This window comes from Anomaloglossus baeobatrachus, chromosome 2, assembly GCF_048569485.1.
Source record: "Anomaloglossus baeobatrachus isolate aAnoBae1 chromosome 2, aAnoBae1.hap1, whole genome shotgun sequence".
Lineage (NCBI taxonomy): Eukaryota > Metazoa > Chordata > Amphibia > Anura > Aromobatidae > Anomaloglossus > Anomaloglossus baeobatrachus.
The window spans coordinates 290,957,773-290,973,365 of record NC_134354.1 but is presented as its reverse complement, the minus strand read 5'-3'; the positions used below and the strand labels follow the sequence as shown (position 1 = coordinate 290,973,365).

The following is a 15,593-nucleotide window of genomic DNA, read 5'->3' as shown; positions in this document are numbered from 1 at the left end:
AGCATACACCGGCTCCGTCACGATCCCAGCAACGCCAGACATAACCTTGCGATGCTGGGATCGTGACGGAGCCGGTGAACGCTGGTAACCATTATACACATCGGGTAACTAAGGTCCCTTAGTTACCCGATGTGTATCATAGTTACCAGCGTACACCGGCTCCCGGTACACATGTGCAGGGAGCCGGCATTATACTCCTCTCCCCCCAGGACTACTCCTCCTATTATAGTCCTCCTATTATACTCCTCTCTGAGTATAATAGGAGAACTATTATAGCATGGGGGATGGAGCACGATGGGGAGTGCGCAGCATGGGGGATGGAGCAGGATGGGGTGCGCAGCATGGGGGATGTAGCACGATGGGGGTGCGCAGCATGGGGGATGGAGCACGATGGGGAGTGTGCAGCATGGGGGATGGAGCACGATGGGGAGTGTGCAGCATGGGGGATGGAGCACGATGGGGGGTGCGCAGCATGGGGGATGGAGCACGATGGGGGGTGGGCAGCATGGGGGATGGATCACGATGGGGGGTGGGCAGCATGGGGGATGGAGCACGATGGGGGGTGTGCAGCATGGGGGATGGAGCACTATGGGGGGTGCGCAGCATGGGGGATGGAGCACGATGGGGGGTGCGCAGCATGGGGGATGGAGCATGATGGGGGGTGGGCAGCATGGGGGATGGATCACGATGGGGGGTGGGCAGCATGGGGGATGGAGCACGATGGAGGGTGTGCAGCATGGGGTATGGAGCACGATGGGGGGTTCGCAGCATGGGGGATGGAGCACGATGGGGGGTGAGCAGCATAGGGGATGGAGCACGATGGGGGGTGAGCAGCATGGGGGATGGAGCACGATGGGGAGTGCGCAGCATGGGGGATGGAGCACGATGGGGAGTGCGCAGCATGGGGATAGAGCACGATTGGGGTGCGCAGCATGGGGGATGGAGCACGATGGAGGGTGCGCAGCATGGGGGATGGAGCACGATGGGGATTGCGCAGCATGGGGGATGGAGCACAATGGGGAGTGCGCAGCATGGGGGATGAAGCATAATGGGGAGTGCGCAGCATGGGGGATGGAGCACGATGGGGGGTGCGCAGCATGGGGGATGGAGCACGATGGGGGGTGGGCAGCATGGGGGATGGATCACGATGGGGGGTGGGCAGCATGGGGGATGGAGCACGATGGGGGGTGTGCAGCATGGGGGATGGAGCACTATGGGGGGTGCGCAGCATGGGGGATGGAGCACGATGGGGGGTGCGCAGCATGGGGGATGGAGCACGATGGGGGGTGGGCAGCATGGGGGATGGATCACGATGGGGGGGTGGGCAGCATGGGGGATGGAGCACGATGGGGGGTGTGCAGCATGGGGTATGGAGCACGATGGGGGGTTCGCAGCATGGGGGATGGAGCACGATGGGGGGTGAGCAGCATAGCGGATGGAGCACGATGGGGGGTGAGCAGCATGGGGGATGGAGCACGATGGGGAGTGCGCAGCATGGGGGATGGAGCACGATGGGGAGTGCGCAGCATGGGGATGGAGCACGATTGGGGTGCGCAGCATGGGGGATGGAGCACGATGGGGGGTGCGCAGCATGGGGGATGGAGCACGATGGGGATTGCGCAGCATGGGGGATGGAGCACAATGGGGAGTGCGCAGCATGGGGGATGAAGCATAATGGGGAGTGCGCAGCATGGGGGATGGAGCATGATGGGGGGTGCGCAGCACAATTGGGGATGGAGCACGATGGGGGGTGCGCAGCATGGGGGATGGAGCACGATGGGGGGTGCGCAGCATGGGGGATGGAGCATGATGGAGGGTGCACACCTCCCCCCAAAACACACACACACCGCCACACACGCACTGCACAACACACCACACACACACTGGGAACCACAAACACCGCCCTACACAGACACCCAACACACAAACAGCGCGGCACACACAAATATACGCACATGCCGCACAACACACACATTGCACAAAACATACCTCCCACCAAAACACACACACACACCCCACACCCACACAAACCGCGCAACACACACACACAGCGCTCCACAAACAACGCAACACACACAACGCAACACACAAACAACACCGCTCTCACCCCCCGCCACACCCAAACAACACTCAGAACATGTACAGTGCCCTACACAAACACTTGGTAACTACACACAACAACATCTATATATATATAACAAAAATCATACATTAACTACACAATACGTAAATTCTAGAATACTCGATGCGTAGAATCGGGCCACCTTCTAGTAATTAATATTTGGCTGTTTCACAGAAGAGCATATCATAACTTTGCAGCCCTTAAAAAGTAATTTTCCTCCTATTGAAGCACCTAGAATTCCTTTTGATTTCACCAATAACCATGTCAACAAAAGTGCCCCACAAACGCTGTATGATACCACCACAGTGAATTCCTCTGTAGTGCCCTCCACACACACAAGATGATCCTACTTTACCTCCCTCAACTACCTCAGCAAAGTATGGCGACCCCAACACAGTATGATTCCTGTACTGTGACCCCCACATAGCCTTCCATGCAGTATAATCAGATTACATGCAGTATAATGACCGCACACCTCTTCACACTATATAACAGCATAAAAGCCCTCACACAGTCCTCCGCACAGTATGACGGACCCTGCACAAACATTTACACTGTATAATTGCTTGCATATAGTATAATTGCCCTCAAATATCCCTCCATAATGTATAAAGGCTCCCTCATTGCCCTCTAAATAGTATAATTGCCTTCACATAGCCTTCCATATTGTATAATGGGCCCCCCATGGCCCTGCATGTAGAATAATGCACACCCCATAGTTTTCCATATACTATAATGCACACCCCAAAGCATTCCATATAGAGTAATGCACATCCCATAGTCCTCCATATAGTATAATTCATACCCCATTGTCCTACATATACAATAATGTGCCCCTATGGTCCTCCATATAGAATAATTCACCACCATAGCCCCCCACCTGGAATAATGCATACCCCATAGTCCTCCATATAGTATACTGGACCCCCAGAGTCCTCCATATAGAATAATGCACCCCCATAGTCCTCCATATAGTTTAGTGCACCCCATAGTCCTCCATATAGAATAATGCACCCCATATCCCTCCAAGTAGAATAATGCACCCCCATAGTCCTCCAAGTATAACAATGCATCCCATATTCCTCCAATAGAATAATGCACCCCCATAATTTTCCAAGCAGAATAATGCACCCCCCAGTCCTCCACATAGAATAATTCACCCCCATAGTCTTAAATACAGTATAATGCACCCCCATAGTCCTCCATATAGTATTATTATTATTATTTATTATTATAACGCCATTTATTCCATGGCGCTTTACAAGTGAAAGAGGGTATACGTACAACAATCATTAACAGTACAAGACAGACTGGTATAGGAGGAGAGAGGACCCTGCCCGCGAGGGCTCACAGTCTACAGGGAATGGGTGATGGTACAATAGGTGAGGACAGAGCTGGTTGTGCAGTGGTCTACTGGACTGAGGGCTATTGTAGGTTGTAGGCTTGTTGGAAGAGGTGGGTCTTGAGGTTCCTCTAGTATAGTATAATGCAAACCTCATAGTCTTCCATATAGAATAAAGCACCCCCATAATCCGCCATATAAAACAATGCACACCCCATAGTCAATTGTATACCAGTGTACTAAATAATTTAAAAAATACTGTACTCCCATTGTTCCCCCTGTGCTCTGATCTCTTTGGTGCGAGGTCTGTAGCTTTACCCATCTCAGCACAGCAGTATGCTTTAGTAACATTATTGTGCTCACTGTGCTGAGAAGTCAGCCGCTGAGGGAGAATAATGGAGGGTGGAGCGACAGTGGAGTGCTCCCTCTTTCATCATTGCTTTTAACTGGATGCTGATACAGTTTAATAGGTGGGCAGGGGGAGCCCAGTGTTGGCATGGGCACCTGGCTACCCTTTATTCATAAGTTCCATAGCGACAATCAGGTTTGCTGCCATTGGCAGTTTGCCACTGAATAGAATAGAGAGAATTTTACTTAAAGCACTCCAGCACTTTGGTTTGGTTTGTTTTCAGGGCAGGAGTGGAGCTTTAAATGCAAGTTTTTCCTCCCAAACTTATACTCACCCTCTGGTGGCTTCATTGTATTTCGGTGCTGTTCCGTCCTGTGGTGCCATTTTGTGCCCTTAACTTCTGACTGGCCGGAAGTCAGAAGATACATCTCAAACACTCAATTCAACTATATGGGAGCTAGAACTAGGCCCTAATAGAATTGTATTGATTTGTAACCTTCTGCACGTTACATGAACTCTAGAGTTACAGGAATATCACAAATCGCTGGAAACCAACAGAAGCAGTGCTGGAAACAGATTAAGATACTGGAGGGTGAGTATAAGGCAGTGGGCAGGAGACTTAGATTTAAAGCACCACTCCAGAGGTGTAATAAAAATAACCGCTGGAGTGGTGCTTTACAGGGAACTTGTTGTGTGAAAAACTACTTATAACCTTCAGATTTGGGGTTAATCTGCAGGTTAATAGTTTACAGAACCTGCCCAGTGCCCGCACTATGTGGCCCACTGCCAGGAGGAAATTACCTTTATTCCTCTCTGCAGTGTTCGGCTTCCAACCATAACGGTGGTGGCTGTGCGGGTTTTAATCGCCGCTCAGTATACAGTGAGCAGCATTAGAGCCAGCCGTCACTCAGTACTTGGGGCACAGTTACAGCCGCTGCTCACTATACACTGAGCAGTAACTGAACCAGTACCACCCCTATAACTGGAAACTGAATGCTGCAAGAGAAATAAAGGTTATGTCCTCCAGGCAGCAGGACTGTAAGTGTGATGCCCTGGCAAAACCAGGTAGTCACACAGGTTGTACAAATCTCTTAGGTACAAGACTCCATCCTCCTTGGCTTTCCAACACAAAACCCAAACCCAGGTGCACAACACCAGCCAGTAAAGCCTAGTCACCCCCCATGACAATAGGGACACACCAGTGGGCAGGACCAGGAGGATGGGAGCACCCACCTAGGGGTCCTGAGGTGTTTTGGGAGGGAACACAAGAGTCTGGAGCAGAACAGTACTGACAGTTGAGGAGAGTGGAGTGTGGCGTGACAGCGGAGTCAGGGGTTGGGGCCCCTGGACTACGGGACTAGGTGGCAGACGGCAAGCAGGACAACAGGCGACGGTCGCAGGGAACCTTAGGTAGACCGGGGCAGGGTTGTAGCCTGCCGGTGCCAACAGAGGGGATCCGGTCCGGAGAACCGTTTCAAGCGGACTAGTCCAGACAAGAGAGAGACAGACAGAAAGTGCAGAAGAAAGGGCCCCTGGCTATATATCTGTGTGTAGGACCCGAATGCAACCGCCGGAGGCTACCGGTCACTGGCAACTTGGTTTACAATACGAACTGTGTGTGTTTACTGACCGTCCAAATCAGCACCAGCTCATCCAGCACCACGACAACAAACTGTGAGTTGCCTGCTCCCTACAATCTCTCACCATCCTCTGGGCCCCGGGACTACACTTCCCCTACCCGTGGAGGGGATCCCACCTTGCTGCCCCGCTCCATCAGCCCTGGGCACCCACATACCAAGGCAGCGGCGGTGTCACTATCCCTCACTGCAACCCACGGGTGGCGTCACTGACAAAGACTCTGTCCCCTGTAAATAACCCCTTTTCACTTGTGGGCGACGGACGGCTACACAAGCCCCGGATCCGGCTGCCACTCGAGCATCAGCCACCGCCCGAGTCCGAGTGCCTCGAGCGGCCCCCCGGATGTGGTCTGTCCCTCGCCCGCAACATAAGTGTGGGCCCTGAGCAGATTCAGAACACAATTAATCTGCAGATTAACCCCATATCTACATGTTAATAGCATTTTTTGACATGACAGGTTGCCTTTAGGGAAAGTTCTAGGGAGCTCTAATACAAAGTGTTTGGAGTTGGCCCTCTATTATTCTTATATAATTTATATCTCTTTCACTTCGTAAAAGTTGTGAGATATGTACAGAAGAACAACAAAGTGGTTTTCTTGAACAAAGGTATCACTTTAATCTATATTACAGCGCCATAACAGCCATGTCTTTACTTTAGGTTCTAAATTCGCTCTGACAGATCCTCTATAATGTAATACAGCTATGAGAACAACATAAACTGGATGATGTTTGCAAAAACATGTGTATTGACAACTTAAAATCACAGAAATTCATTATTACTTGCACTACTTACATTAAAAACATAATCATAAAAATAGAAAGCCAGAGTGAATACTCGGTGTATCTATTTGTATTACAGAGATATAAAATGTGCGCACTATGGGACAGTGGAAGGAGGAGCGTTAGCCGTGCCAGACAACTTAGCATGTTAGTCAATCATCTAATGCTTTCATTAAATCAGATGTCTTTCTTGAGAACACAAGCTGTACCGGGTGCACTGACATGCCAGCTCCGACCCTTGCCAACACATTATACACTTTCTTTCAGTTAAATATCCTCATCATAATCTAGTTAGTTAAATATAAATCACAGTTTACAACCTGATTTGTCCTCCTAAACTATGGGTTTTCTCCAGGTAAGTAAATTTAATTTTACATTATTTTTCATCTTGTGTTAAGTGCTGTCTGTTTAGTTCTACCTGCTGGTGTGCGTTTGGCGATATGTGAATATATCTTGAACACGTTATTTTGATGTATGTAGGGTTTCTCAGGGTGCTTTTGCATTGTGTGTTTTGTAGTGAAAATTTACACTTGAAAAACATTTTGCAAGTAGTTGGCATTAAAGTTTTAAACAAGTATTAGAGACTTAGGATTGTTTATCACTCAACATTTATGATGCATTTCTTTTATCATAGTATGTTTTAATAAATTTTATGAAAATCAATGGAAAATAGAATAATTAGGCCACGTGCACAAATTGAGTATTTGGTGAGTTCTTTATCTCAGTATTTGTAGCAAACACCAGGACAGGAACAGAAAGAGGAAACGTATAATAGAAACACAGGCACCACTTCTGTAATTTTTACCCACTACTGGTTTTGGCTGGATTTGGTGCGGTTTTGGTAATAATTTCACCAAATACTGAACGTGGCCTTAGCGTATGGTAACAAGAAGGGAAGATCTGTTGCATAGACCTGAATTTAGCTTTAAAAAATCAAAGCTCTTGCAACGAAAACAGTCTCATTTAGGCTATGTTCACACGTAGTGTTTTTGCTGCATTTTGTCTACAGCCCAAACCTGCTCTCTTGTCGGTAAAAACACTGCATTTAAAATGACCATTTTCAGTATTTTTGTGGCTTTTTTAAGCATTTGTGACACATTTTTTGCAGTGTTTTTCAGGTGAGGATTACATGTGAGCTTTGTCTACAGTACATGTTCAATAAAGTTAGTTTTATTAAAGCAAACTGCTAATAAAATCAGGAAAACAGTGAATAAACACTTGCATTTTGCAGCTTTCTCGTTACTATGTGTGAAAAAATTTTGAAAAAAAACCACTCAAAGAATTGACTGCAGATGTTTTTGATGCAGATGTCAAAATGCTGTAGTTTTCCAAATCAGTTAGGAAAAAAAGAAATGTGGGCATGATAATCCTGAAGTCTCATGTCTTTGGCTGTTGCAGCTTTTTATTTGCATTAAAATACCTTAAATAAAACCATCGCAAAAATAGATTTTATTCATTACTGGCTAATCAATGCTTGTGATTGTTGTGGTTAATCGTCATTTACAGCACCATGATGTCCATACTTGATACAGCGATGGAGCAGGCACAGGAACTGTGTGAGCCAGCAGGAACCAGCTGTTACATATAGCTGAGTTCCGTCTGCAATGTCCAGGATCACAGCTACAGTATGCGTGATCTCAGCCATTTTAAAAGCTTGGCTATTTATGTGTCATCTAAGGTGTTCCTCTGTCACTCCAATGCAATTGGGGACTGCTCATGTCATCCACATAGCTCCCAACTATCCCACTTTTCACTGTTCTTGTCCCAACTACTCCTCCTCACGGTGCAGTGCATAAATTTAACATTCTCCGCTGTTCCTCCTCCTCACAGAGCCATGAATAAACTAAATTTTCCTCTGCTCTGGTTTCCCCAGGACAAAAGCTCATGAACTCAGTCAGACCTCAGGAACTATTTGTCCATAGGCAGCAGCCCAACCATTGAGTCACTACCTGGACTGAGATGTATAGGGGGATTTTGTCACCTGGATCTCTATTGCAGGCAGTGAACCCGAAAGCAGATTTTTATATATATATATATATATATATATATATATATATATATATATATACAAATATATATAGTGGTCCAAAGGTAGGTGGACAGAAAATAATATTTATTTTGATCTATATATAAAATGATATCTGCTAACACAAGCATAACATTGACAATTACATTTTATTCTGAACAATAATATAAAATACATTTTATCAACGCAGGTGCTCAAACTGTTTTCCATTACAATTTGCACAGCTTTGAAGTCTGCCTCTTAGGCTTCGACAAACATTTTTGCACAAGTATCTTTGGGTATCAATTTCTTGAAATACATCTCTTATGTAATTTTTCAAATCACTGACACTTTTTGGTTTTCAACTATAAACTTTGTCCTTGAGTACTCCCCAAAAGAAAAAATCCATTGGGGTCAAGTCTGGTGAACGTACCGGCCAATCCAGTGGGCCTCTTCAGCCAATCCATTTATTAGGAAATGTTTCATCAAGATACTCGCGGACTACTTCTTGAATAATGTGGAGGGGCCCCATCTTGTTAGAAATAAAGGTCATTTGAATTAGGCTGTTAATGTAACTGGGGAACAACTTGATTCATTAGAATTTCAAGATACTCATCTCCTGTGACTGTTCCATCAAAAAATATTGGTCCTAAAACATCAAAACCTGAAATACCACCCCAAACATTGACACCAGGCTCATTTAGTTGTTGCTCTAATGTTAAATGCATGTTCTCATTATACCAGTAAATACAATTATGTCTGTTAATATGGCCAGATAATTTGAAAGAAGCTTCATCACTCCACATAATGTTATCTAAAATTACTGGATTTTCTTCAATTTCGTTAAGCATAATCTCACTAAATTGCAGCCGCCTGTCTGGATCATTCTCCAATAAAACATGAATTAGACGCATGATAGAAGATCGTGAAATTCCCAATTCTAAAGAGACTCTTCTGGTGGACTTTTTTGGACTCTGAACAAATGTTTCAGCAACAAGTTGTTTATTAATTTTGTACAGGCTGTCTTTGGTCGACCAGTTTTTGGAGCATTAAGGATTGAGCCAGTGTCATCAAATTTGTCACGAAGGCGGTAAATGGCTTGTCTCTTTGGGGCTTAAGTACCAAATGTTTCAACCCAATTTGCTCTAACGGTTTTAGCATTTTGACATTTCCAATACTCTTTTAAAATCCATTTTCTTTGATTTGTATTTCAATTATTTGCCATTATGGTTTATCTGAATTATCTGAAAAGAAAACAGATTTGGGGGAGATTTATCTGTGAAAACTGGATCTGTGAAACTGACTCAGTTGACCTTAGCAACCAATCAGATTCCACCTTTCATTTTCCAACAAGTTTGTGAAGAATGAAAAGTGGAATCTGATTGGTTACTAAGGGCAACTGAGTCAGTTTCACTTTACACCAGGTTTGATAAATCTCCCCCTTCATAACCCTGGTACAAGCAAAAGAGGGAGTATGCACAGCCGCAATAGTGACAAAAGATATAAGGGTGCACTATTGTCAAGCAATGGCAACAGACAAGGGAGAAAAAGCGCTTGACAAAATATGGCACTCACTCAATGAATAAAAATTACAAAGTTTTATTAGTGCATAATTAAAACCATACAGCAATACATAAAAATTGACACCACCATATAAACCAAGGGCCCCTTATGCACCCAAGTTCCTTAAATATATAATAGTATAAATCTTGCCAAAACCAAATAGCAGAGAAGGCAACTAATAGAGTACAAGAAAATATAGGGGAATATCTCAATACTATCAGAGAATGCAAGATAGGACAAGGTCTACAAAACAACCATATAAATATATAGAGGTGAAGCACACCAAGCATATAATATAGCTGATATACAGTGTATTCCCACTATAACCAGATAAGGTATAGAAAAAGCCTAGCTTGTGTCAAGATTAGCAGAACCCTATTTCACATACTGTCCACCTGCTTTTGGACCACCCTGTATATATTTAAAGTAATACCTTGACTTACAAGTTTAATTTGTTCTGTGAACAAGCTCTTAACACAGTTTGCTCTTATGGCAAATTAAATTTCCCCATTAAAATTAATTGAAATGCTATTAATCTGTTTCAGTCCCTACTTATGGCCCCCATCCTGGCATATTATCCCCATCCTGGTACTGTAAATATGATTCTCCAACCTTATACATGGCTCACATACTGGCATATATGATCCTTATCCTGGTACATGGCCCACATCCTGTTATATATGATTCTCTATCCTGGTACATAGATCTTTTATTCTGGTGCATGGCCCCGCATCCTGTTACATGCAATTCCCCATCCTGGTACATAGCCCCCATCCTGGTACATATGATCACCCAATCCTGGTACATAGCCCTCCATCACCTGTAGCTGAATGTCTGATTCATAGCCCAATATCTTGGAAACACCTTCTGATGGTTTATGTAGACCAGGGATCTCAAACTCAGCTGGGTGTATGACGGGTACATAGAAAAAAAAATTTGAGGGGGCCGCATTCTTTGCAGGACAAAGTGACATTTTTAATGATTTTATGTTTTTTTTCTACACACCTTTGGATCACTTTTTTGAAAATGTTTTGCTTGTTTATAACAACAAACCTATACTTTTTTGTTTAGCTAAGAATATAAATAAAAAACATTTTTAGTGGCAAAAAAAATTAATGCTTTATTTTGATTTTTTTTTTACATTTTATCAGCTTCTTGTAAGATTGTTTTACAATTACAGCATCATATAGTAATCTAATCTTAGCCAAGATCTTGTAGTAATGTCCCTCCATCCTTGTAGTATTGTGCCCATCCTTGTGCCGTGTAGTTTTGTGCCCAGTAGTATTGTGCGCATCCTTGAAGTATTGTGTCCATCCTTGTGTCCTTTAGTATTGTGCCCATCCTTGTAGTATTGTGTCCATCCTTGTAGTATTGTGTCCATCCTTATTCCCTGTAGTATTGTGCCCATTAGTATTGTGCCCATGACACGCCCAGCTCCAGGGCCGGGGGGTTCTTGTTATCGGGCCGGACTAGTTGGGTGATGTAGCATGGTTCCGTGACCCTGGCGGTGTCTTTCAATAATAAAGGGATGATGATTATGATGATGGGAGTTGTAGTTAAAAGTAAAGGTTCATGACACCACCTGTGGTACTGCGGCTATGTGGGCCGCCGCTGCGCTGTGTATTCCCCGGGGCAGATGATGATGGCGCAGCTGAGGTGATATTGCTCCCCACAGGGTGGAGCAGGACCCCGGAGCAACCATTGGAGAGTCTATTTCTGGGCAACCGGTGGGCTTCAGGGTGCAGGGTAAAGGAATGTGGACAATAACGGACAAGGACTGCAGTTTCGTTACCTTTCACTTTACTTGGTAACCGGTGAAGAAGTCCTAGGAGACTAGTACAGGTGGTAATGATGGTGGTCCGAATAGCCTGGAAGCAGTCAGGGAAGCCAACCTGGCCAGGTGAGTGTGAGGCCTACCCGCTATGCTTTTTCCTGGTTTTCAGGGCCCACCCTTGTAGTATTGTGCCCATCCTTGTAGTATTGTGTCCATCCTTGTGCCCTGTAGTATTGTGCCCATCCTTGTAGTATTATGCACATCCTTGTAAATTGTATCTATCCTTGTTCCCTGTAGTATTGCGCCCAGTAGTATTGTGCCCATCCTTATAGTAATGTACCAATCCTTGTAGTACTGTGTCCATCCTTGTGTCCTATAGCATTGTGCCCATCCTTATAGTATTGTGCACATCCTTGTGCCCTGTAGTATTGTGCCCATCCTTGTAGTATTGTGCCCATCCTTGTGTCCTATAGTATTTTGCCCATCCTTGTAGTATTGTGCCCATCCTTGTGCCCTGTAGTATTGTGCCCATCCTTCTGCCCTATAGTATTCTGCCCAGTAGTATTGTGCTCATGTTTGTGCCCATTCTTGTAGTATTGTGCCCATCTTTGTTCCCATCCTTGTAGTATTGTGCCCATCCTTGTGCCCTGTAGTATTGTGCCCAGTAGTATTGTGCTCATCCTTGTGGTATTGTACTCATCTTTGTGCCCTGTATTATTGTGCCCAATAGTATTGTGCCCATGCTTGTGCCCTGTAGTATTGTGCCCATCTTTGAGCCCTGTAGTATTGTGCCATCCTTTCACCTTTCCTCCATTCCCTCAAGGCTCCGCCCACTATCAGTGTTTGCAGCATTTTAGATTCAGCATGTTTCAGCAACGTGCAAAACGCTGCCAGCATAGTGAATGGGATTACTAGAAATCCCATGCCACTATGCGTGTGCGACCTGCAGCAAACAGTGACCTTTAGTACAACTTTCAGAGGCCGCAGCATATCAATTGTTTGCTGCGGAGTCGCATGCGCCCTCCGTAGGGAGAACACAGCTGCGGTCTCCTGCGTTTTCCTCAGAGGACACTTGTCCTCATCATGGGCATTTCCCTTATCTGCTTGTTGCAGCCCACAGACCCTATGATGTTTGCGGCCCTATACCGGGGTTCAGCGCCAGCAGGGCTTTACTACAGTTGAATCATTTGCGGTGTCGCGCGCAAATGAGCTGGCCAATCAGATGCAAGGAGGTGATGTCATACAGTCACTTCACCTCCTTGCATCTGATTGGTGGGCAGCAGCCATTGGTATAGTGCAGACAGCTCCTCTGCGAGGCACCGCAAATGATTCAACTGTAGTAAAGCCCTGCGGGCACCGACCCCCGGCATAGGGCCGCGATGGTCACGGGGTCTGCGGGCCGCAACAAGCAGCCTCAGGGGCCGCATAAGGCCTGTGGGCCGCGTGTTTAAGACCTCTGATGTAGACACTGTTCGACACCTGAGTCTTGGAATGTTATTAATTTCACTTGCAGTATAGAATGGATGACTGCACTTTATTCTTCGAATTTGAAAAGATCACGTGGGTAATGCCATAAAAAGATTTTCACAAAAGAACATCACAATGGTCTTACTTCCACTCCCAGGTTTATGATGTGGAGTGACAAAATTTAAGATAGCTGTACTCCTCTCGTTTTCACTCTAGCTACACTAACAACTTGACATCACATTTATTTGGTCATGGAACCAGTGATCCCCAAAATGTTGTTGGTTCTGTTATTAAACAACAACGCCTGGCCTAAACATACTAACATGAGCAGGACATATCTTCTATGGAGCACATCAGGGACATCATTAGTCATCAACTAGCAGCAGAGAATTTTGATGGTTTGTGTGCCCAACTGCATTCAGCATGGTAGAACAGTCGTCATATACTGCGTGCAGCTCATACTTGATGGTAAATAATTCAATATATTTAAAAAAGTTTGCTTTCATATTTTTCATCATTTGCACATCAAGTCTGTGTATCCTCTGACTTCCATAATCGTATGACTTATCCTTGCAATTGCAATGTTATAGAGTGTATACAGTGTGTCCACCCATATCCTTTCCACCGCCATTAACTTGAGAACGGCGGCAGCTATAAGCATAGAAGTAGTGTCTAGGTATAGTAAAGTAGCCATGCGCTACGCAATGAAACCACCTATAGAGCCACCTGGTGGAAAACAACGGAGTTAGCATTTTTGTCTCAAAAACAGAACGAGATAGAGAAAAAAAGTGAATTAAAAACTTGTAGGGCATCATCAATTCAATATGAATCGACACCTTGCATACAGAAATGTTATGATTAGAACATGTAAAACTCACAAGGCTGCGGACGTGAAGCGATACCTCATGGAGACCTTCCTACAAGTCATTGGGTATGGTGGCTGCGTGGAGTGGCCTCCACGCTCACCTGACCTGACCCCATTGGACTTCTTTCTGCGAGGTCACATCAAACAGCAGGTGCATGCGACCCCTCCACCAACATTGCAGGACCTACAACGACGTATTACAGATGCTTGTGCAAACGTGTCACCTACCATATTGCACAACGTGCAGCAAGATACAGTATGCTGTGCAGAGTCCAGATGTGCATTGCAGCTGACGGTGGCCACTTTGAGCTTCAAAGTTAAATGAGCGCCATATGCGTGACCAGCATTCAATGTTTTGGGGGGTCATGGATTTAACATCATAGCATTTCTGTATGCAAGTTGTCGATTTGTATTGAATTGATGATGCCCTACAATTTTTTAATTCACTTTTTTTCTCTATCTCGTTCCGTTTTTGAGATAAAAATGCTAACTCCGTTGTTTTCCAACAGGTGGCGCTATAGGTGGTTTCATTGTGTAGTGCATGGTTACTTTACTAAAGCTAGAAACCACTTCTATGCCTATAGCTGCCACCGTTCTCAAGCTAATGTCGGTGGACAGGATATTGGTGGACACATTGTATAAGCTTTTACATGTTTTACTATTTTTAAATTCTGTTTTAATCTTTTGTGGTTAATCTAGATATCATAGTTATCTTTATTTGGGTGTTTTTGTTTAATTTTTCCAGATAAAAGGGGCATTTGTTGCTATAGGCATGGTCTTGTTAACTATGTTTGGTGTGGCTGCTGGAAATTACATGATCAATAAAAAAAGGAAATGTGTGACACTTCAGGATCCAAACAGAAGGTACAAGTTCAGACTCATAAACAAAATAGTAAGTATTTTTCATCTATAAGCAACTCTGCCTATTAATAGATGTCATATTTGCAATTAAAAATGTATCCTGTTAATAAGTAGAGACTTCCTATATTTGAGAAATGAATCCACGCTCCTATTAAAAGTATTTAGAATGTGAATTACAATTTTCTGGAACCATGAAGTTTTTTACGTAGTGAAACGTTGGAGGATTTGTCGTCAATTTGTAAACAAAGGAGGGGAAAAAATACAAGGTCACTATCTGAATTGATACTGAAGAACACTCGTTTGACATTAATTTTACAGACAGACAAATTTTCAATGAACAAGCAAAATAATGATCTTTTGTGCAATGCAAATTATCATCTCCCCCCCATATAAACATGACTTTTGGATATGGGATGGAACCTTATTCATTAGCAACCTGCACTTACTGTATGGCCCAACGAAATAAAACATGAAACAAGGTATTTTGAAATGAAAAAGACAACAGCTTTATTTAACCCCTTGACAACCAAGGATGCACTATGTCTGGCCTGCAGTTATCCCCGCACATGTCTGCTGATCTGATTAAGTAGATTAACTCCTTATTACCCAGATTGCCACCGCACCAGGGCAATTCGGGATGAGCCGGGTAGAGTCCCCGGGACTGTCGCATGTAATTAATGTGGCAATTCCGGGCGGCTGCTGGCTGATATTTTTAGGCTGGGGAGCTCCCCATAACATAGGGCTCCCCATCCTGAGAATACAAGCCTTCAGCCGTGTGGCTTTACTTTGGCTGGTATCAAAATTGGGGGGGACCGCACGCCGTTTTTT

General features: G+C 44.7%; 1 protein-coding gene across 3 annotated transcripts in view; it reads left to right on the top strand.

Annotated features, from left to right (window-relative positions):
* The first annotated feature begins 6,393 nt into the window (after positions 1-6,393).
* The window catches only part of CYB5R1 (cytochrome b5 reductase 1), a 108,139-nt gene continuing 98,939 nt past the window's right edge, over positions 6,394-15,593 (top strand). For all 3 annotated transcript variants that reach the window (XR_012750184.1, XM_075333834.1, XM_075333835.1), the window contains exons 1-2: positions 6,394-6,585; positions 14,650-14,796. Coding sequence is in view for 2 of the 3 variants with exons in the window: in XM_075333834.1 (XP_075189949.1) it covers positions 6,571-6,585; positions 14,650-14,796 (162 nt within the window). In the remaining variant the exon portion in view is untranslated. The remainder of the gene's footprint in view (positions 6,586-14,649; positions 14,797-15,593) is intronic.